At 46.7% G+C, this 21,108-nt stretch overlaps 1 protein-coding gene across 9 annotated transcripts in view; it reads left to right on the plus strand.

The window, feature by feature from the left end:
- Positions 1–20,169, plus strand: part of Nrf1 (nuclear respiratory factor 1) — a 107,711-nt gene extending 87,542 nt beyond the window's left edge. For 4 of the 9 annotated variants that reach the window (XM_038318569.1, XM_038318572.1, XM_038318570.1 and 1 more), the window contains one exon: positions 10,992–11,267. In XM_038318569.1, coding sequence (XP_038174497.1) covers positions 10,992–11,248 — 257 coding nt within the window. In that variant the 3' untranslated portion in view covers positions 11,249–11,267. Of the gene's footprint in view, positions 1–6,844; positions 6,905–10,991; positions 11,268–18,145 lie in introns of those variants that run through there. The other 5 variants (XM_038318575.2, XM_038318576.2, XM_038318573.2 and 2 more) reach the window with 3 other exon arrangements.
- The last annotated feature ends 939 nt before the right edge of the window (positions 20,170–21,108 follow it).

Here is a 21,108-nt window from a genome sequence, read left to right on the forward strand (position 1 = left end):
AATTTTTCCCTATTTTAGGGCAGGCAATAAGTTCTGTCTTATTTAATTTTCATTTTTATATTAGTAATGTTGCCTTTTCGTTATTTTTTATTTTTGAAATGGGCTATTATGTTGTCCAGGCTGACCTCAAACTGAAAGGTTGCCCTCCCACATCATCCCCTAACTGCTGGGGTTGCAGGCGGGAGTAAACACTGCTCTCAACCCTTATTTTTATCTACATTTGTGCACTTCGTGTGGATGTTTTGTCTTCACGTTTGCTGTGTCCTAATAATGTTTTTTGTTAAATGTGTGCATATGTGTGTTATCAGAATTACAGAGAGTAAGCTTTACACTAACTTTGAATTTCACTTACTTGATCCCTGCGAGCTCTTAGCAGCACTACCTGTGTTGTCTGGCTAAGACCCGGGGTCTCGGCTTCCTTCATGCCCTCCCCTGAGAGGAGGGAAAAGGACTGGAGACTGTTGAAACATCAGAGCTGCCACCCGCAGGGCGTTGACAGAAGGCACCTGTCCTTGCTCACCTTTGGGCCGCAGAGCCTGCTTTCCCCAGCTGGCCCTGGCAGCAGCTCCCTGCTTAGCTTCCCTTAAGACTCTTTCAGTCTTATGTCTGTACCACAAGCAGTACAAGCAAGTAAAGTACCTCCGTTTACTGCTCATCCTGCTGTCTCTTCTCACTTAACATGGCCTCTAACTGACCTCTTTACTCTTTTGGGTTTTTTTTTTAATATTTATTTATTTATTGTGTATACAATATTCTTTTTTGTGTGTATGCCTGCAGGCCAGAAGAGGGCACCAGACCTCATTACAGATGGTTGTGAGCCACCATGTGGTTGCTGGGAATTGAACTCAGGACTTTTGGAAGAGCAGGCAATGCTCTTAACCACTGAGCCTTCTCTCCATTCCTTGTTTGTTTTGTTTTAATGCAGGGTCTCTCTACATAGCCGTGGCTATCCTGGCCTGTAGGCAAGGCTGGCCTCAAGCTCACAGAGATTAAGGCATGTACCACCATGCCCTGTGTCCTCCTTACTTTTAAAATTCCCGCTTTAACTTGATCTCAACTGTATTAAAATACCTCTCTAACGTTTGGTCTTTAGGCCTTGAGACTGTGGGTTCAGTGGTAGAGAGACTGCCTGGCATGTGCAGGACCTAGGACTAAAAGGCAAGAAGAGAAAAGAAAAACGATCATTTTTTCTAACAAGCATGAGTTTCTGCGAAAGGAGCAGCATTCCAGGGGGACATCCTCACAGGAGACAATAGAAAGTACAGGCTCTAAGCCTGCCTGTAAGCAAATGAGTCCAGCCAAACGCAAAGGAGCATGTGCGTATTTTAATTTCCTGTTAAAGCCTCCTTGGTGTGTATTGTAAGAACATTAGAATATCTTAAATGTGAGGTCTGTAACTGTTTCCTTCTGGGATCCATAGTTGTAATCAGATGTTAATTAGAGCTATGTCTCTCTTAGGTGCGTGCACACACGCAGATTGAGATTAAGACCCTCTGCCGCAGAAGGTGGAGGTGGGGGCAGGGATACAGGTCAGTAGTAGAGCATGTGCATTGCTTGTGCCGAGCTGTGGTTCCTCAGTGAGTGGGGGCGTGGTAACAGGGTTGTTTAACTTGGTGAGTATCTGGTGTGGCGGGCTGACAGTGGTGGATGACCTTGAGCCAAGGGCAACAGTGTCTCACTGAGATGCTAGAAGGCCACAGGTTAACTTCCCTAAGCCTTAGCTGTGCAGTGGGATAAAGGTTTTGGTCTTTGTTCATATGGTGGTGAGCACTGAACAAGATGATGCCTGTCTAGGGCTTAGCATAGCAAGTATGTAGGTGCATTGCACACGGGGCAGTGTCCCGTGTTTCACAGAGACAGTCAAGCAGCACCGAGCTCACAGTGCTATAGTGCAGTTGTGCTTTTCCACCTTGAAGACAGATCCCGGTGCTTAACCTGTGCCATCAAAAGAGTTGGTCTCCCGGGTGGACACCAGACTGTCCTTCACTGAGGGCAATGCAATACAAGGCAAGGTGGCTTTACTTTGGGTTCTGCCACTGTCTCCAGTGCATAGTTTATAATAATTAGGGTACCCTTTGTCCTCCTAAAGTGGCCGAGTGACTGCACTGACGTCATCATCCTGCATGAAGGGTCACTTTTCCCCCAATGTTTTGTCTCTGTCACCGTCCTCCACTGTCACTACCATGTCCTGGCTTCTCTAACTCTTTAAGTCCTTATTCTGATAAACCATAAAATATCTTATTCTTCCCCTGTGCTGCTCATTAGTGTATGGTGACATGCTCCCAGAAGAGCCACTGGGGATGTGTCAGTCATTGTGTGTCATGAGGTTGCTGATAGGCTGTTCCTTTGTGCACTGATTACTTTTTGACTTGGTGTTGAGATTTAAATAAATAAATTTAAATGGAATATATTTGGGGCTGGTGAGATGGCTCAGTAAGAGCACTTCCTGTGCAGTCCCGATGGCCTGAGTCCCATCCCCTGACCCCCGTGGAGGAGATAATGAGTACCCTAAAGTTGTCCTCTGGCCTCCGTGTGTTCACGTACACACAAAATAGTAATAAATAAAAATTTTAAATTTAGCCTGACATGGTGGCACAATCTTTAATCCCAGCACTCAGGAGGCAAAAGTGGAGGAGGTTCTATGAGTTGGAAGCCAGCTTGATTGATCTATATATCAAATTCTAAGACCCGTTCCGACTAAATAGAGAGACCCTATCTCAAAAAAAAGTAATTCTATTTTATATGATACCATTTGTACCTTAGCCGAAGGTGATGAATGCAATGCCACCAGGGCTGAAGCAGCCCCTGAGCGAGCATTTCTTGCATGTGTTTTGAGTCCCAGTATTTGCATGCTACAACCTTACCTTCCAGACCCCACTGTTGTTGCTGCGGGCTTCCTAGAAGGTAAATGGCTCTCTTCTCCGCTGACTCCCTTTGTGGTGTCTAGTAAGAAAACAAAGGCACTAGGGTGGATGTTGGGTCAGGCCGAGTGGAGACATCCCTGTTCTGCATGGGAAAGCCAGTGCAGAGTCCTTCCTAATGCAGCACTGCCACTGTGGAACAGGGTGGCCATACGTACGGCAGAGATCTCCTGATGAGAGACAAGAGATAGGATGTACGCCGTGCTGGGCTGTGGTAGGCACATGAGCAGGCCTGCAGTTGAGCCCTCAGCTGGCTGCTGCTCTAGGAACTCGACCATGTGCTGCTGCAGCAGGACAGTGGTGCCAATGTGTCGTCCACAGCCCGCCAGGAAAGAAGCTTCCTTATACAGAGGTTCCCCCATTTGAGTCACTTACCTGTCTTAAGATGGTAGGCTGCTAGTGTGCGTTGAGGGCCTTTGTGTGAAATGTTAGACTGTTACGCCTTCATCTCTAAGTGCTCATTTGATCTGTGCTGTGGCCTTCAAATGTAGTGCTCAGCTGTTCTCATGTTTAAAGCTAGATGCCTTCCATTTGGTTCCTTAGCACTCCAAAAGGCATTAGCAGATGCCAGCAAGCCAGCTTGACATACTTAAAGTCAATACTTAAACTCTACAAAGAGATTTTTTTTCTTTTTTAATATCAAATCAAGATACATAATTGAACAAATTTAATTGTAGTCATTTCTGTTCGATTCATGATTGGAAAGTAGTTATTTGGTTTTTCTCCATATTCTTGCAGGTTTAGTAAATTGTGTACAAGGGGCCTTAGCTACTGTTCACATAGGGACCCACATTATAATAGGACAAGCTTTTGGAGAATAAAGTTCTCAAAGATCTTGGGTAAAAGAGAAGACCTTCCTTTTCTAGTTTATGCTTCTGTTAGAACTTTGAAGGAATGTCAGCACGCCTGTTATTAACTCTAATAACTTGCACAGCACAGTGTGGTTGCTTTGGGGCCTTCTGACTCTCAGGTTACCTGTATAAATACAGGATTCACTTCCCTGCATCCAGCTATTCCATTTGCTTAATAAAGAGCAAATGTGCAGAGCCCAGCAGCAGCAGTCTGGCAGAAGTAGTCTGAGCAGGATAAGCATGCTTCCTTTTTGTGTGGTGCTCTCTCCGTCTCCTGCCAGGAGTAGGGTATCAAATGAAGGGGAGGCTGTGGCTGGAGTCGGCACTATGAATGTCTAAGTGGCACCTGCTTCATTCAATAGATCTGCTTTCCTGGGCCTCCCACTGCACATCTGCTCCCGACAAAGCCCCTTTCTCCTCCTGTTGGTCAGACTAAGAGCCAGGGCCCAGCAAGAAGACATGCTGGTTCTGCTTTGTCAGCACAATTGCCTGTGACATTATAATTACACCAAATCTTCATTGTCAGAAGGGCTCCAATTTAGAGATTTTGAAAACCTAAATGGGGTTTTCAAAGTGAAATTGATTTTTAAGAAAATCTTTGCTGTTGTAAAGCCAGCAATTGGATCTGAGAATCACTGAAGGGATCTAAGTATGGGAACGGAGACATCAACTCTGAGCAGGGCAACAAAGGCAGTGCTATCAGATTGGCTCTTCTGACTCTGCCCACCCCGGCTTCTCCGTGGTGCTCAGTACTAACATAAGGTACACCTAAGGTACTAGGTGCTTGTAATGATGGTGTAGTTTCTCCTGGAGAGGCCTAAGGAGCAAGAAAATGTTAACGTAAATTGATAAGGTAGGGAAGAAAAGGAAAGAAAGAATTGTGATATAAAACAAGGAAATGTCCAGGAAATATATTTCTGGGTAATACAAAGTGTCCATTTTCAGATTGAGTTTCCATCTAAACAAAGGCAGCTCTTCCATGGTGTATGTCTGTGTGTGTGTGTGTGTGTGTGTGTGTGTGTGTGTGTGTGTGTGTGTGTGACTGATATACATCTATGATGTGGAATCTGCATACTAGAAACTCTAGAAAGGTTTTTAATATTGTAACTATTTAGGTTAATTAAAATGAAATACGATTTAAAATGCAGTTCCTTAGTCACCCTCCATAGCCACTATGGTAGCGAGCACAAAGACTGAATGTGTCTTGTCATGAGGAATTCTCTGAGACACTGGTCTGAACTGGAAATGTGTTGGTTGCTTTAAAGTCCTTGGAGTATCTAGTGCAGTCTTGGTGAAAGAGGAGAAAGGAATCCGGGCGGTGGTGGTGCCCACTTTTAAACCCAGCACTCAGGAGGCAGAGGCAGGCGAGTTCCAAGACAGGCTCCAAAGCTAGAGAGAAACCCTGTCTCAAAAAACCATTTTAAAAAAAGAGAGAAAGAGGGTCTGGAGAGATGGCTCAGAGGTTAAGAGCACTGGCTGATCTTCCGGAGGTCCTGAGTTCAATTCCCAGCAACCACATGGTGGTTCACAACCATCTGTAATGAGATCTGGTGCCCTCTTCTGGCCTGCAGACATACAAGGAGGCTGAACACTGTGTACACAATAAATAAACAAATCTTTAAAAGTAATAATAAAAATAAAGAGAGGGAGAAAGAGAGAAAGGAAGGAGTGTCTGAACATGTAGAATACCTCCTTCTAGCTATGCTACCCAGACTGTATTCTCAAGTTCTACAAAAAGTCTGCCTCCAAGAATTTCACCACCATCCTCACAAAAGGAAAGGGGAAAATACTGGTTTTAGGAATGCCTACTTTGTTTTGTTTGAGACAGAGTCGCTGTGCAGCCCTGGCTGGTTTTGGAACTCGCTCTGTAGACCAGGCGATCCTGGAACTCAGATCCACCTGACTCTGCCTCCCAGTGCTAAGACTCAAGGTGTGTGAATGAAGCAGCAGGAATGAATGTCTGTTTTCAACTCCTCTCCCCAGCCTTCTCTTCTCTCCCCTCAGTTTTCAAGGCCCAGCTGTGAGGACTAGAGAACTCTTTTCTCAGTAAACAGCCTCTAACAAGAGGCCATGTGAAATTCAGGGGCCACAATGTATAGGAATTAACATTGTATAGACAGCAAAAAGTTCAAATATAGGTTGATGGCACCTTCCCTTCCCAGCAGACTTTAAGACCAATGTGTAAGTGGCTTTTAATCATTTCCTCCTCACTCTGCTTCCAGTAGCCACTACGTGGTTGCTTTGTCTCCTGGGAGAAGGCTCAAATAAAATAAATACTGTTACCTCAAGTTTAAACTATCTTATTTTTCTTTTCTTTTCTTTTTTTTTTTTTTTTTTTTTTTTTCCTGTTTGTTTTTGTTTTTCGAGACAGGGTTTTTCCGTAGCTTTGGTGCTTGTCCCAGATCTAGCTCTTATAGACCAGGCTGACCTTGAACTCACAGATATCTGCCTGCCTCTGCCTCCCAAGTGCTGGGATTAAAGGCGTGCGCCACCACTGCCCGGCAGTATTTTATTTTTCTAATCTAAAATTACATAAAATGCATGTAATGTTACTTAGCACAGGTCAGCTCTGACAGTTAGAAGTGGCCTGTGGATTTTATAGATGTAATCAAGTCTTAGCTGTCACATACAGATTATCTCTTATGTAGATTGCTTGTGACACATTCTAAATCCTTGGGCAGTTTCGAGTGTAAGCCTAGGCCATCCCCACCACTCCGCCCAGCTGCTAGGAGCTTAGGAAACACAAATTAGTTTTCATATTAGCTTAAGGAAGACGTAATTAGGAAGGTAGATCTGCTACAAGAAAACCGTGTCACAAAGGCTACTTTAGGAAGGAGGTAAGTGGGAGTCATTTACTCCCCTTTGGCCCAGGTAGGAGCTGGCTGTAAGAATACACTTTTGTAAACACGTACACCGTTCATGCTCAGTGAGCTGCTGTGTTCAGATGAGCTGGGTCTGTTCATTGTTTCACAGAACACTGTGCACTGGGGTGTATGGGGAGCTGCAGAACTCTGGCAGGTTCTGGTGGACCATCTTGGCCAGTGCCTTTTAACAGTTCTATGTTCTTGTCAGGCCTCTTTATGGCAGACTGTGGAGGTTCCAAGTGGATCCTGGCAAGAAGGCTGCAGGTGGGTTCATCTGTGGGGAGAGAAGGAAGCAGCTGAGGGTACAGTAACTGCAGCACGGCCTTCCCAGGCTGTCTTCCGTGGATGCCCTTATTCCCTACGATACAGCCTCCCTCACCTAGTCACCTGCTAGCTTTAGTAACTGTTGGTAACTGCTACCTTTAGTGTTGTTGCTCTTTGGCTTGCTGACCGCCTGGAGTTGTGGCTATAGAGCCTTGTCTCCGGGACGAGCTGGCCATGCAAGCACAGTTCAGACAGGAGAGAAAGAATAACTCTCCAGTCAAGATGACGTTTACTAGGCTTGGCGATACATGGACTCCAAGATGGCGCCAGTCCTTCCAGTGCAGAAGAAGAAGAAACCTTTAGATGTCAGAGTGAAGCAGCTGCTGTGCTAGCCGTGGATATGGATGTCACTCCTAGAGGCATCGTCGAGCATTTCAAAGAGATCACCACAACACATGCATGAGTCAGAAGAAAGGAAGCGCTGCTAGGGTGGCTTGGTGCCGGCAGCCTACGACCTTTTCAACTCCTGCCGTCCTTAAGAAGAACTCAAACCTGAATGGCGACCGTAACCACGGAGAGGGACAGTGCCCGGTCACCCTGAACCGCGATGGCCTCGCCCAGCGCCTGTGTGGGGAGCTCCGTCTTCGCTGACTCGTCTCCTACCCTCAGAATTGACACCCAATGAAAAGTGACTGTTTTGTGGAAAAGATGAGGCTTTACTGAGGTAGCTGTCTTTCTGTGTGACTGTCAAGCTGTGAAACTGTCCAGTTAACACTCCTTTATCCTGCACTCCGGGGAACTCCTCATCTCTGCAGTAAAACTCAGCGTGGTGACTTCTGAGGACCAGATGCAAGCCACTGATGGTGTGGTTTGTAGCCCTGCTCTCACTCCCCTGCCTTCTCTGTGTAGTTTGATCACACATTCTGAGCTATGTTCTGCACATTCTTGTTTGTTTGTTTGTTTGTTTTTCTTTTTTTTTTTTTTTTGAGACAGGATTTCTCTGTAGCTTTGGAGCTTGTCTCGGAGCTAGCTCTTATAGACCAGGCTGGCCTTGAACTCACAGACATCCCGAGTGCTGGGATTAAAGGCGTGCCCACCACCACCCAGCAGTTCTGCAAATTCTAATTGAAGGCTTGTCCCTGCTTATATAGTCAGGAAAGCCTTTATGGTCAGCAAGCCTAGAGTTCAGTCTACAGGATAATGAACCGCAGGGGATCCAATACCAAAGCCCAGACCTCATTTCATAGTGTTCCCGAGCATCCCCACAGTGTTCAAGAGGAAATAATGAGTATATATTTCCAAGCTCTGTTTTGAGATATATGTACTAAAAATAAATTCAGTTTTAATATTTGATTTATGGGGGGGACAAGAGGAGTTTCTAGCAAGACAACACACAATGAAGGCTAACTGGCCCTTGCTCCCTGACCTGCTAGCATTAGGGTTGCCTGGGCCTCTCTTCAGTTTGAGGTTGACATTCTTTTTTTTTTTTTTTTTTGAGACAGGGTTTCTCTGTGGCTTTGGAGCCTGTCCTGGAACTAGCTCTTGTAGACCAGACTGGTCTCGAACTCACAGAGATCCGCCTGCCTCTGCCTCCCGAGTGCTGGAATTAAAGGCGTGCGCCACCACCACCCGGCTAGATATATTTAATTTTGTATGAATGTTTTCTCTACAAGTATGTATACACATGTGCAAGTGGTGCCTGCAGAAGTCAGAAGGCATCAGATTCGCTGGAACTGGAGTTGAGGTTAATCGTGAAGCCATCATGTGAGTGCTGAGAATTAAGCCATCTCTCCAGCCCTTTCTTGTTCATTATCTGTTCTGGTCATAGACTTGATTCTCCACTTAGACCAGTGTTCTTCTCCTACATATATTAACCTTCTAGTTAACGAGCTATAGAAGGAAGCCAGGTGTGGTGGCGCAAGCCTTTAATCCCAGCATTTAGGAGGCAGGGCCAGGTGGATCTCTTGAGTTGAGGCCAGCCTGGTCTACAGAGGTAGTTCCAGGACAGCCAAGGCTGTTACACAAAAAAACCTTGTCTTGAAAAGACAAAAAATAAAGAATAAAATAAAATACAGAATGCATTACAACATCATTTCCTTTTAGTTTTAAGAATCATTTCTCAGTCAAGTATGGTGGCTCATGCCTGTAATTGCAGCACTCAGGAGACTGAGGCAGGAGGATAGCTGAGTGAGTGTAAGGCAAGCCTACGCCATATAGTGATTTCTAGACCAGCCAAGTCTACAGTATGAAACCTGTCTCCAAAAGAAAAAATAAATTTTTTCACCAACTGTTGTGTTTATTTTTTGTAAATTTTTTTCTCTCTCATGACCGTCCGTGTTCTCCCAGCTAAAGATATTTCCACAGCCAACTCACAAGACCTTTGGCCTGAAAGGTTGAATTACAGCAAACAACAATTCCCAAAGGTTTCCCAGCTTGGAGGGCAAATAAAAGGCCCATTCTTCTGAAAGCTGTCTGTCCTGCCCTATCTTGTCGTGGGGTGGGGGGAGGGCAAGCTGTGGTGCCGAGTGGCCAGCAGTCCTGATGCCCTGGGTTCTGTTTGGTTCATGTCTATCTTGTTTACTGCTGAAGAGTTGAGAGGGGTTGATAATATTATATTATACCCGATCACGCATGTATATATAACACACAGAGGTCAGCGCCAGGGATTGTGCCCATAGGCCTGCATATGTTAGACAAGCATTTTACTATGGAGCTACACGCCCAGCTCCTGCCCCCTCCTGTTTAACTTTGGTTTGCCCAGGATTGCTCACTCACCTGGCACTGGGTTGGCGGCTGCTTTGTCTCCCTCACACTGGCGGTTACCGTGCTGTGGCGTGCTGTGGAGACGGCTGCTGTGCTGCAGATGGAGACTGCCTGCTGCTTCTCTCTGCGTGATTCCATGGCCTTTAGCTCAGATCTGTGTGGAGGCCTTTGGTGAATGAAGTGTTGCAAAGTGTGTGCTGTTTCCACTCGTGTGCTGCTCCCTGGGAGCGCTAGACTGCCACCTGCAGCTGTGCTTACTTGTCACGGACAAGTACTGCAGACCTCTGTATGCCGGACACTGTCCCAAGGGTTCAGCATCCCTGTGAGATTAGTAATTAGCATTTTACATATGAGGAAGCTAATGCCCACAGACTTTGAAGGACAGAAATCAAACAGGTCTTTGTGACTAAGAACCCTTTAATGAGATAGCCTATAGGGTAAAATGGCTTTCCCATGCAAAGTCCCAGATTTCCACAAAACATTTGACTACAACACCTTAAGGATGCTGTGAAGAAAGCCGCTCATTCTAGAGCAGAGCAAAGCAATCTGCAGAGGGCAAGGCTGTAAGGAGTGTAGCCCAATTTCTAAAAAGTCACGAAGAACATGTTCGATTCTGTCATAATGTGTTCCATTAATGAGCAGCTACTGAGCTTAGGCTGCTCAGTATTTAGTGACAGGTCTGTCAACTGAAGTGAGCAGACTTCTAAAGAGAAACCCAGCAGCTATTTGGAAGCAGGGCCGGTCCATACAAGTTTGAGTGAATGGTGCAGCCCACGACATCACAGGAGGCAGAGAACAGAGTGGACTGTGTGTCTGCTCGAACCCCCTGGATTGTGAAGAGTCTGACTTCAATCTGCAGGAATAATCTAGCCAGGGAGGGGCTGGGTGGTGGTGGTGCACACTTTTAATCCCAGCACTTGGGAGGCAGAGGCAGGGGATCTCAGTGAGTTCCAGGACAGCCAGGACTGTTACACAGAGAAACCCTGTCTCAAAAAGAAAAAGATCCCTAGGCAGGGAAATGTGTCTGAACAAGTGTGTGTAGCATTTAGGGTGTTGACGGACCAAACATGCTTGTGATGGAGGGACAATGGCGGGAATTTGGGGCCAGTTAGTGTGTACTTGCTCAAAATTCAGCTAACCTGGCACAGTGGTCGTGTGGCCTCAGCATCTGGGAAGTGGAGGCAGTAGCAATGAGTTTGAGACTACCCTGGGTTACTTAAAGTGCTGAGGAGAAGCAGAAGTACCCGTACATGAGCTTGACAGTGCTTTACCAGAGATCGTTAAGGCTGGGTTTACAGCACGCCAACTAGAATACTTTCTCACTGCAGGCCCAGATGACGTTCATGCATGGACCATCAGGAAAGCCGTGAAGGCTCCTCGGGCTGCAGGAAAGATTCACACAGATTTTGGAAAGGGATTCATTATGGCGGAAGTAATGAAAGATGAAGATCTTAAAGAGGAAAGTTCTGACGATGCAGCTATGGCTGCTGGGAAGTACAGACAACAAGGCAGAACTTACGTTGTTGAAGATGGAGATATTATCTTCTTCAAATTTAATTCGCCTCAGCACCTGAAAAAGAAATAAAGTTTAGCTCTTACCTTTAGCATATGTATGGCTTTGGTTTTGACTTTGGGGTAGTTTTTGTTTTTAGCTCAAGTGTCTGACACCTGAAGGCACACAGTTGGAGTGGGACTCTTGTAAAAATCGTTACATTAAAATAGAAGTTGAGTTCTGGTTTCCTTTTGGTAGGAGAGTTTGGTTGGAGTGGACGCAACAGTCAGGAGTGCTCACTGTCCTAACAGAACCCACGAGCATCAGTGGGTCCAGTCCAAGGGACCTAGCGCCCTCTTCTGGCTTCCAGGAGTACCTCACACTTGCCATTTGCTTACACAGATGCATATAGACACATAAGTTAATAAAAACAATTTTGTAAAAAGGGGGAAGGAAGGAGAGCTGGCAGGAGTTTGTGTATTGGATGTGAAGTCAAGGGTGGTGAGGGAGGCTTCAGAAACTTGAACCTGAGCAATGGGAAAGATGTAATGGCCATGTACTGAGGTAAGGAGGAAAGGGAAGGCGGGGCTCCGTGTCTCTGGTTATCAAGACAGGGCAGGCTCAGGTCTCGTTTCAGAGGAAACATTTCCTAGGGTTAACAATTCCTTCAGGGGGTTGGAGTATTAATTAGAAGATCCTAGTGGTGAGATCTGGCTCTCTGAGTTCCCCTCTCACCTCTGTTCTCACTCGGACAGTGCTGCATGGTTTACATGGACCCTGGAGGGGCAGCAGTGAGCCTGGAAAGACTGTTCGTTGTCAGGGGTGGTCTGGTGCATGGGAAGGCTCCGGATCAGAAGCCCAGACATCTAGTTAGTAAACTAGTCATTGAAGGTGGGGGACAACAGGCCGACCGGTTGCTGCCCCATTGTTTTATTGTGTTTTTTTTTAGATAAGATCTTAAGGCTGTTGACAAGACTGGCCTCAGGGAGGCTGTGGGCAAGGACTATAGTCAGTGCATTATTACCTTGCCTGGCTTTCGGGTGTGGGGGTTGGTTTTGACTCTGAGACATGATTTCACCGTGTAGCCTGGGCTGCCTCAAATCTTCCTGCCTCTGCCTCTCGAGTGCTTATCTTTTTTTGTTTTGTTTTTTGTTGTTGTTGTTTTTGGTTGGGTTTTGGTTGTTGTTTTGAGACAGGGTTTCTTTCTCTGTAGCTTTGAAACCTGTCCTAGAACTAGCTCTTGTAGACCAGGCTGGCCTCAAACTCACAGAGCTCCGCCTGCCTCTACCTCCCTAGTGCTGGGATTAAAGGCGTGTGCCACCACTGCCCGGTTTAGGTGCTTATCTACCACCACAGTCTGTAGCTGCTGGGTGTTGTTGTTATCATATTTACTTGTTCGGTGTGTGCATGCATGTGTGTGCACACACCCCAGGGCACACAAGTGGAGATCAGAAAACAACTATTGAAGTCAATTCTCTCTGTCATGTGAGTCCTGGGGATTGAACTTGGGTTGTTAGGTTTGGTGGTAAACACTTTCACCTGCTGAGCCATCTTGCTTGTCCTTGCATTTTGTTTTTTGGTAGGCTTTTTTGTTTGTGGGGGAGTCTCATTTTGTGGCTCTAATGGACCTAGAACTGGCTATGTAGACCAGACTGGCCTCATACAGAAATTTACCTGCTTCTGCCTCCCAGGTGCTGGGATTGGCTAAATGATTTACAGCTGGGCATCATATCTGTAATCAGAACACCTGGAAGACTGAGACAGGTAGGAAGAGTGCCATGAATTTGAGACCAGCCCAGGTCAAATTATAATAAACTTTGAATTTAAAGAAACAGTTTAGATTTGCTAAACTCTGGTATTTGTGTGACTTTGACGTTTTGGAATATGAGTCTTGAGAACATTGTAAGTCTGTGCTTTTCTGATAGGTCCAAGGTTCTGCAGGTAGAGTGCTCATTTATGAAAGATGCCATCCTTCATCCCTCTCTGGGGTCCTAGCACAAATCCAGGAGCATGCAGCCACACACAGCAAGGAGTCTAGGTACTAGGACAGCTCTGGGTCTCCCTGAAAAGGAAAAAACTTCAGGCCCTTAAAGTGGAACATGAAGTGCTCCCTGTTGCTTAATCAATTGAAATGACCCAGAACACAAGTATGGATTAGCATGTGCCCCTAGATTAGGGCTAATAGGGGCAGGCTGAGCAGATGCAGGGACACTCCCAGCCTGATTACTGTACCTCAGCATTTAATCATCTCTTCCAAGGGCAGCCGCCTGACTTAGTGTGTACTGGGTTTCAAAGCTTTCGGCCCTTCCCCCATGCCGTGGACATAAAGGTTGCTAGGTCAGAGACTGGGGAGATTTAATCTAATCCCATGTCCAAATGCCTGCGTGGGTGTTTGTGTGGGAGAGAGATCTTAAAATCAGCACGTGAAGATGGCAATATATTTATGTTATTTAAGGTGGACGTAGACCAAAAGTACATGTAAAAAAAAAGGGCAGGAGTTGAGTTTTGAAGGCCTTTGAGGTTATGCATTGACCCTGTATATGGAATTTCTGTCCTTGAGACACCTTTCAGATGTGTGGTGCCTGTCACAATTACCTTGAGACAGCTTTCTGCAGGAGTCATTTCATAACTCAATTGTTGGGGCTGCACTGATTTCTTCCCTGCGTTATGTGAAATACACAAAATGCAGTCTGTAAAAAATTATTTTATTTGGATAGGTCTTGGGTATGGTATCTTTACTTTGTTTTTGTTTTTAGGAGAAAATGTCTCACTATTTATTCCAGGCTGAGGTAGCCCTGCTGACTGCTGAGATCACCCTGGAGCATTTGAGTTTTCATTTGTGAGTGTGGAAGAATGTGTGGAGCACCTGCTCACTGTTAGGGACTCAGTGATAGACTTGTTCACTTCTTAAGGAATTTGCAATCGAATTGACACCAAAATATGCAAACAATGATGATATGTAAGATTGTTCCTCTGTAGAAGACTGGGCAGTGCCATGGAGCTACCAGGGAAAAGGACTCAAACTTGGAGGGCAGAGACTGAAAGAACCCGAGAACAAGTCAAAGACAGTTGCTGCAGAAGTCATGGTGTGTACAAGCATGGAGGTGCTTGTGTGGAGAAGATCAAGTACATTGAAGCCTTTACAGACCGAAGCATAGTGGGTACATGCTTCTCTTCCTAGCACTTGGCAGAAGGATCAAAGGTTCAAGGCCAGCTTATGCTCCATATTGAGATCCTGCTTCAAAGCAAGAAGATAGCCTAGAGCAAATCATGAGTGCCCTGAGCACCCGCTACAGCGGCAGGCCGACTGCTATGGGCTTTGGGGACATGATTAACATCACTGCCTGGGAGAGTAGACGGCTAAGCAACGTTGTATATATAAAGTAACTTCTATGGCAAGGAAGGGTGAAGGGACAGAACTTAAATACAGAAATTGACTCAGCACTTAAAAGCCATTTGGAAGCCGGGCGGTGGTGGCTCACTACTTTAATCCCAGCACTCAGCAGGCAGAGGCAGGCAGAGCTCTGTGATCTCTTGTAGTCTACAAGAGCTAATTCCAGGATAGGCTCCAAAGCTACAGAGAAACCCAGTCTCAAAAATACCAAAACAAAACCCATTTGGACTGATTCAGAAGAAACCCAAAGTCACAGCTCTCGTTCCTTCCTCTGTTGGCTTTTCCCCGTCACACAGAGGAGGCTCTCACTGACTCTGCCTTTGTTTTGTTAACACACCTGTATAAGTGGGGTTTCAAAAATGACTGTCGTCAAAACAAACCTGTCAAGCCCTGCTTCATGTTGTGCCATCAAGTGCTTATCCCTAAATTGGCAAGACTGACTCCTAGAAAATGCTCACACACAGTTAATACTACGAAATCAGATTTTCTTTTGCATTGATTTCTTTTGGTTTGGGTCCCCCCTCTCCCTCCCCGACCACCTGGGCAGGCACACCTGGATGCATGCATGCCACCAAGTGTAGGTGATGGTCAGAAGACAACTTTTAGGAGTGAGTGCTCGCCACCACATGGGTCCCAGGAATTAAACTCAGGTCATCAGGCTTGGTGACAAGGACTTTGAACTCACTGGGCCTACTAACTGGCCCAAGCCTACCCCACCCTTTCTCTCTCTCTCTCTCTCTCTCTCTCTCTCTCTCCCTCCCTCTCTCTCTCTCTCTCTCACTCCCTCCCTCTCTCGCTCTCTCGCTCTCTCTCCTTTTGAATTAAGGTCTCACTATTTGCCATGGCTGACTCGGAACTCACTGTGTATATCAGATTTGCCTCCAGCTCACAGGTCCACCCACCTCTGCTTCCCAGGTGCCACTCACTTTTATTTTCAGGTGGGACTCCAGCCAGGATTGCCGCCTCTGGCAGCGTCACAGAGCTTGATAAAACCAGCCCAAGTATGGTACCACATAAAATCACACACAGCTGGAGAGCATGAGAGGGGACCCAAATTTATGGCCACTTTTATGGGGTCTTAAAGTCGAGCTGCTAGATAGATAACCAGTCTTGGTACCTGACTATGGACTGGACACAGAAGCTAGTGCCATGCCTACTATAACTGCAGTACCTGGCTTTGCTCCTTCCAGTGGCTCCTGGTGCTTAGACCAAGCTCTGTTCCTTGCCTCGCTCCCATTTCTGTCTTCAGGGTCTCCAAAGTCCATGCCATCTGAAGTTTCTCTGCACATTCTTCCAAGCTTCCTGAGAAAGTGTGCATGGGCAGCCAGAGTTTTGAGCCATATCTAAAATTGTGTGGTCTGTAGTTCATACAGATCATTGCAGCTGGGTATAGAATTGCAGGCTGCGAGCTAGTCTGGATTGCTTGAACCAGGGTGTTTGAAGGCATGACTCCATCATCTTAGCTTCTAGGTTTTACCACCGAGTCCAGTATTATTCTCATGCCCATTTTTTTCATATGCTCCCCCTTCCGTACTTCATTCTTTCTGGAATCTTTTGAGCTTCTCACTGTTTCCCTCATGTTCTGAAATGTGTCTGGGTCTCTCGTCATCCATTGTACCAGGTGTACCAAGTGGCCTTTTCCGTGACAAGTTCATTTTCTTGGTAATAGAAGTTTTCTTGGGTGTCTAATTTCCCTACTTTCTAATCTTTTCCATAATTGGAAAATTTCTTTGTTATCTTACAACTTTTGGAATGTGTTTATTATACTTTTTATTTTTAAAATACCTCACATTTTTCTTTCCTAGTTGTAGTATTTTGGAGGAGTTGTTGGGGTTGTTGTTGTTGCTGTTATTTTTATGTGACAGGGTCTATGTGTAGCCCAGATTGGTTTCAAACTCACAATTCTCCTCTCTCAGTCTCCTGGATACTAGGATTATAGACATGCCCCATCACAAGCCTTGGGGTTTGAGGTTCAATCGGTAGGATGGATGGATGGGTGGATGGATGGATGGGTGGATGGATGGGTGGATGGATGGATGGTCAATTGGTTGATTGACTGACTGGTTAGTTGACTGGTTGGTTGACTGATTACCTGGTTAGTTTGAGTAGCTGCTGTTTGTGGTTATAGGGATCTATCTTAGAGTTGGGTAAGATTTCTTCCACTGAGCTATACTCCCAGCTCTTTATTTTGTATTTCTAAAATGGAGTTCCATATGTTATATCTTAGGCTAGCCTGAAACTCCAGGCCTCAAGTGATGCTCCTGTCTCAGACTCCCACAGCAGGTGTGGGTTTGTTTTTTGTTTTTCTTTATGTTTTATTTTGCTTTGCTTTGTTTTTAATGGCATCCCATTTTAAGACAATCTCTGAGGATACTAGGCTGTGCCAGCATTTGTTTTGTTTTCTTCCTAAGTTGTCTTTGTATAGTTCTGTGCCCCTTAAAAGGGGGATACATCAGAGTGCTGCTTCCCAGGTTGTCCAGGGCCAGAGCTAGGCAGCTGTGGACGTTGGGGCTAGGTAGTGTTAGCACAGCCACTCCACTCCCCTTATCTCACTAGAAGTATTTTCTTCGGGCTAAATCTCAGATGTTCTGAGTGGTCTGGGTGTTACTAACCCACTCAGCTAAACACTTATTTCACACTGACTCCTGCTCTCAGCCTCCTCCGCCTTCCCGGAAGATCCCGCGGGGGTTGGGGCAGGGGCTCTACTTCTACTTCTCTGACAGAAATACTGTGCTGGGCAGCTTCCTAAGCACAGCCCTTCCCTGTCCGCGGGGCTCCAACAGGAAGACAAGGCAACTGGACCGAGCCACCCTTCTCCAAGGTTCCATGGAGAAGGTTGTGCAGTGGTTCTGCTCTAAGTAATGGTGGCGCTGGGGGATGATAGATTGGGGGCGGGGGTTGCTTTGTTGTTGTGTTTTTTTTTTTTTTTTTAGTTAACCCTAAAATGGTTTTGAAATTATACCAGCCTATGGAATTCTAAAATTAGTAGATAAATAGGCTGGTTTAGTTTGGTTTTGTTTTTTCTATACGCTTGACTCTGGAGGAAAGGATGATTCAGTGGCCTAACAACAGGGTAGAAGACAGGAATTTGTGTTTTCGTTGTTTCTTTTCAAGCTGATGGAAGCTCAAGCATGGGCACTAGAGAGCTGAAAGAGAGAGACGGCTTAGCAGAGGATCAGAGCTGCGGGCCGGCAGGAGGCCTGTGGCTGGAGGTGGGGCTGTGCTTGCTAAAAATGGAGGCAGGCAGGTCTGTGTGGAAGTGTCTCCACACTTCTCTTTCCTAGAAGTTTCTTAAAGAACTAAAACGAACTGAGAAAAGAAATTTGCTGCCAGGTGGCCAGGTGTCATGTTCCCCACATACAGCATTTAGGAGGTTGAGATGGTAGGATCCAGAGTTCAAGGCCAACCTGGGCTCCACAGGAGCCCCTGTCTAACTTAAAGGAAAGAAAAGAATTGACACCTGTGCCTGGGAAGCAGGTGAGTCACTAGCTGGGGCTGGCAGATGCTGGTAGCCTGAAGGAGCAGGGCCAGTTGCCCCCGCCAGCACCGGGGTCCTGAGCACCGGCCCTACCAACGGTCTTGCTTTGTCTCTCCAGGCCTGGTCCAGATCCCTGTGAGCATGTACCAGACTGTGGTAACCAGCCTCGCCCAAGGCAACGGGCCAGTGCAGGTGGCCATGGCCCCAGTGACCACCAGGATATCGGACAGCGCAGTCACCATGGACGGCCAGGCTGTGGAAGTGGTGACATTGGAACAGTGACACGCAGCCCTGTCATGGCATCGTTTTCTAGTCTACTTCAATTTTTTTACATGTTTGCAGAGGTGCAATCAAATGGAATTAAGTCTCTCGACTTGGAAAGAAAAGTTTTGGTAACCTTTTTTTTAAAAAAGGAAGAAAGGCAGCAGATTTTGGAATCACATTTTTTTAAAGCACCACTTCTGGGATTTGGTGGAGTGAGAAACCACACCGATTTCACTGTCCCAAAAAAGCCAAATTGTGGCCGGACATATTGTGCGGAAACGTGTGTATACTTACGTGTGTGTATGTGTGAGTGTGAATATATGTATATGTGTACATATGGACATACACATTTGCATATGTGTATAAAGTATATATGTACATACATATATATGTATGAAACCCGCATGGAATTAACTGTATGAAATCAAGGTGAACTGTGGAAAAAATAACCCACCCAGTTTAGTGGGTGGTAGGGTACATGGCCAGACACAGTCACCTGGTTTTCGTTCATACCAGGGTCATGCATTGAGCTACTGACAAACTCAGGCAGAGGTGACCACGTCCTTCACCAAAGCTGCCTCCCAGTGGCCGCCTAGAACTCTGCTAGATTCAAGCGAGGGGAGGAAGATCCAGGACGCAATGTGGTCCAGAAAGTGCTTACGGGGAGTCCAGTCACCACGCATTTTGCCAGCAGAGACTCTTCAGGCTGGCCCAGGTGCTGACCTTGCCTCAGGCAGGTAAATGCCCTACAGGCTCCTGGCAGGGGCAAGAAGTCTGTCCTCCGGTTCCCACCTCCTCCCTTCCCAGGAATCCTTGGTCTCGTGACTAATAGAGTTGCTCTGGTTGCCAGGGCAGTCCAAAACCTGTTCCCTGTGAACTGCAGGCCACAGGAGCGTTGAGGGGCTGAGGAGATGCTTGTGGAGCAAGCGGGTGTAAATGCAGGGGTTTGCGTGTGTGCGCGTGCGTGTGTGTGCGTGCGTGTGTGTGCGTGTGTGTGTGCGTGTGTGTGCGCATGCACTGGGGAGAGAGTGAGGAGAGAATGGGAGAGCAGGAAGGGAAGGAGGGAGAAAACTTAATAAGCCAGGGTGCACCCATGGGAGCCGTGCTCCCCCGTTATCTAGTACGTTAGCAGAGGAGACTGCCACGCAAAGGACCTCTGCCTGAAGGCTGGCCGTCACGGCGTCAGGAGAGAAGGGACCATGTTCCTGGTGTGGCCCTGCTCCGGGAGGACTGCAAGGACCGTTTCCCCAGGCACAGCCCGGCCGCCCAGGACTGGCGCGGCTTTCCTACTCAGTGTGGCTCGGACTGAGCGTCCTCTGTCGGTGTGGCCTGTGCTTTTTCGCCCACCAGCCCTGAGTCTCCAGCGGCTAGTTCATCTGACTTCTTGACAAGCCAAATCTCCGCTCCTTACGCACAGGGACAACTTTTCCTCCTCCCGGGTCCTCCCATGTGTGTGATAGTGTATTTAATGTGCTGTTCTGGTTTTTTGTTTTTTAATGAGACATTAAAAGATTCTTCATGTCTTGCTCAGCCTTTGAGGAAAGTTTCCAATTCTTATATTTGCTTGTTTTATATAAAACTATTCAATGTTTTTTGTATGTTCTTTTCTGTACGTAATGGGGGAGGAGCGGGAGATTTGCATATAAACAGTCCTGGTTCTACAATTTGTTATTTTTTTAATTATTATTTTTTATCATATATTGTGAAGCCGTTCAGGGGCTTTAAGGTCCGTGTTCCTTTGTGGTAAAATAACCTCCCAATAGTTTGAGAAATTGCCAAGAAGAAACAAGCAAGACCCCAGTAGCAGAGCATGGATTCTGTTGTTCTCCATTCTGTCTAAACTGCCTCATTCAATAAATAGTTTAAATGTGGCAATAAGACGTGCCCCTCTCTGCAGCAGCCTCGGCCTCTTGGGGGTGGGGGAGGGTGGCTCGTCCTTTTCAAAAGACATGTGCTAGAGGTCTTTACGTGGAACATTCCAGGGGCTCCGGGAGTGTGCTGGGTGAAAGTCACCAGGCCCAGCCCTTGTTTTCTGTATTATGGTGGTGTGGAACAGGCCTACTTCATGATCAGCCAAGCAGCTGGGGCGCAGGCCTGCAGTCCCAGCACACGGGAGGCAGAGGCCATTCTGGTCTACCAAGTAAGTTCTAGGACAGGCTCCAAAGCTACAGAGAAACCCTGTCTCAAAAGAAAAGAAAGCCTCAAGGTCACGGTGTGAGGGCTCCACTCGAGGGGTGTGGAGGGTCCCCCCAGTGAGTGTTTGATACAGGAATGTCCTCAGAGCACGAGGCCCTGCGTTGCTCCTATGTCCTCATGTCTTGGTTTCTCACACAGCCACATGCCTCACTCCCTGTTTTAAGGTGGCAACTGCCACTCTCTCTGCTGTCTCCTGCCACACCCTACCTTGGACACTTCCCAAAAGTCTCTGGTCTTCTTACTCACCCTGAATGCCCGTTTTCCGCCCATTTTTGTTGGTAGATGGCTCTGTGCGTTTCCTTCTGGTAGGATTAAAGAATAGAACGAGGACATGTTTTCCTTTGGTGTTTAACCCTGGCCCAATAATGTCAAGTGCCTGCTTCTCTCCATGTGCATACGTGGTGTCCGCCATCCATGTTCTCCAGAGAGGGCGGGCAAGAGTGGGTGCAGCTGCACAGAACCCAGGTCATCTGGGCATCGGTCTTTCCCAAGACGCTTGTTACCAGCCCTGCCGTTTGCCAGCCAGACCCAGACAGTGCCTTCCTCCAAGTTTGTGTGGACACTGTCTTCCGCAGGCTGACGCTAAGCTTCTCTTCCACTCCTGCCTAGGCCACTAGCCAG

The sequence above is a fragment of the Arvicola amphibius genome, chromosome 2 (assembly GCF_903992535.2).
Source record: "Arvicola amphibius chromosome 2, mArvAmp1.2, whole genome shotgun sequence".
In the NCBI taxonomy this organism is placed as follows: domain Eukaryota; kingdom Metazoa; phylum Chordata; class Mammalia; order Rodentia; family Cricetidae; genus Arvicola; species Arvicola amphibius.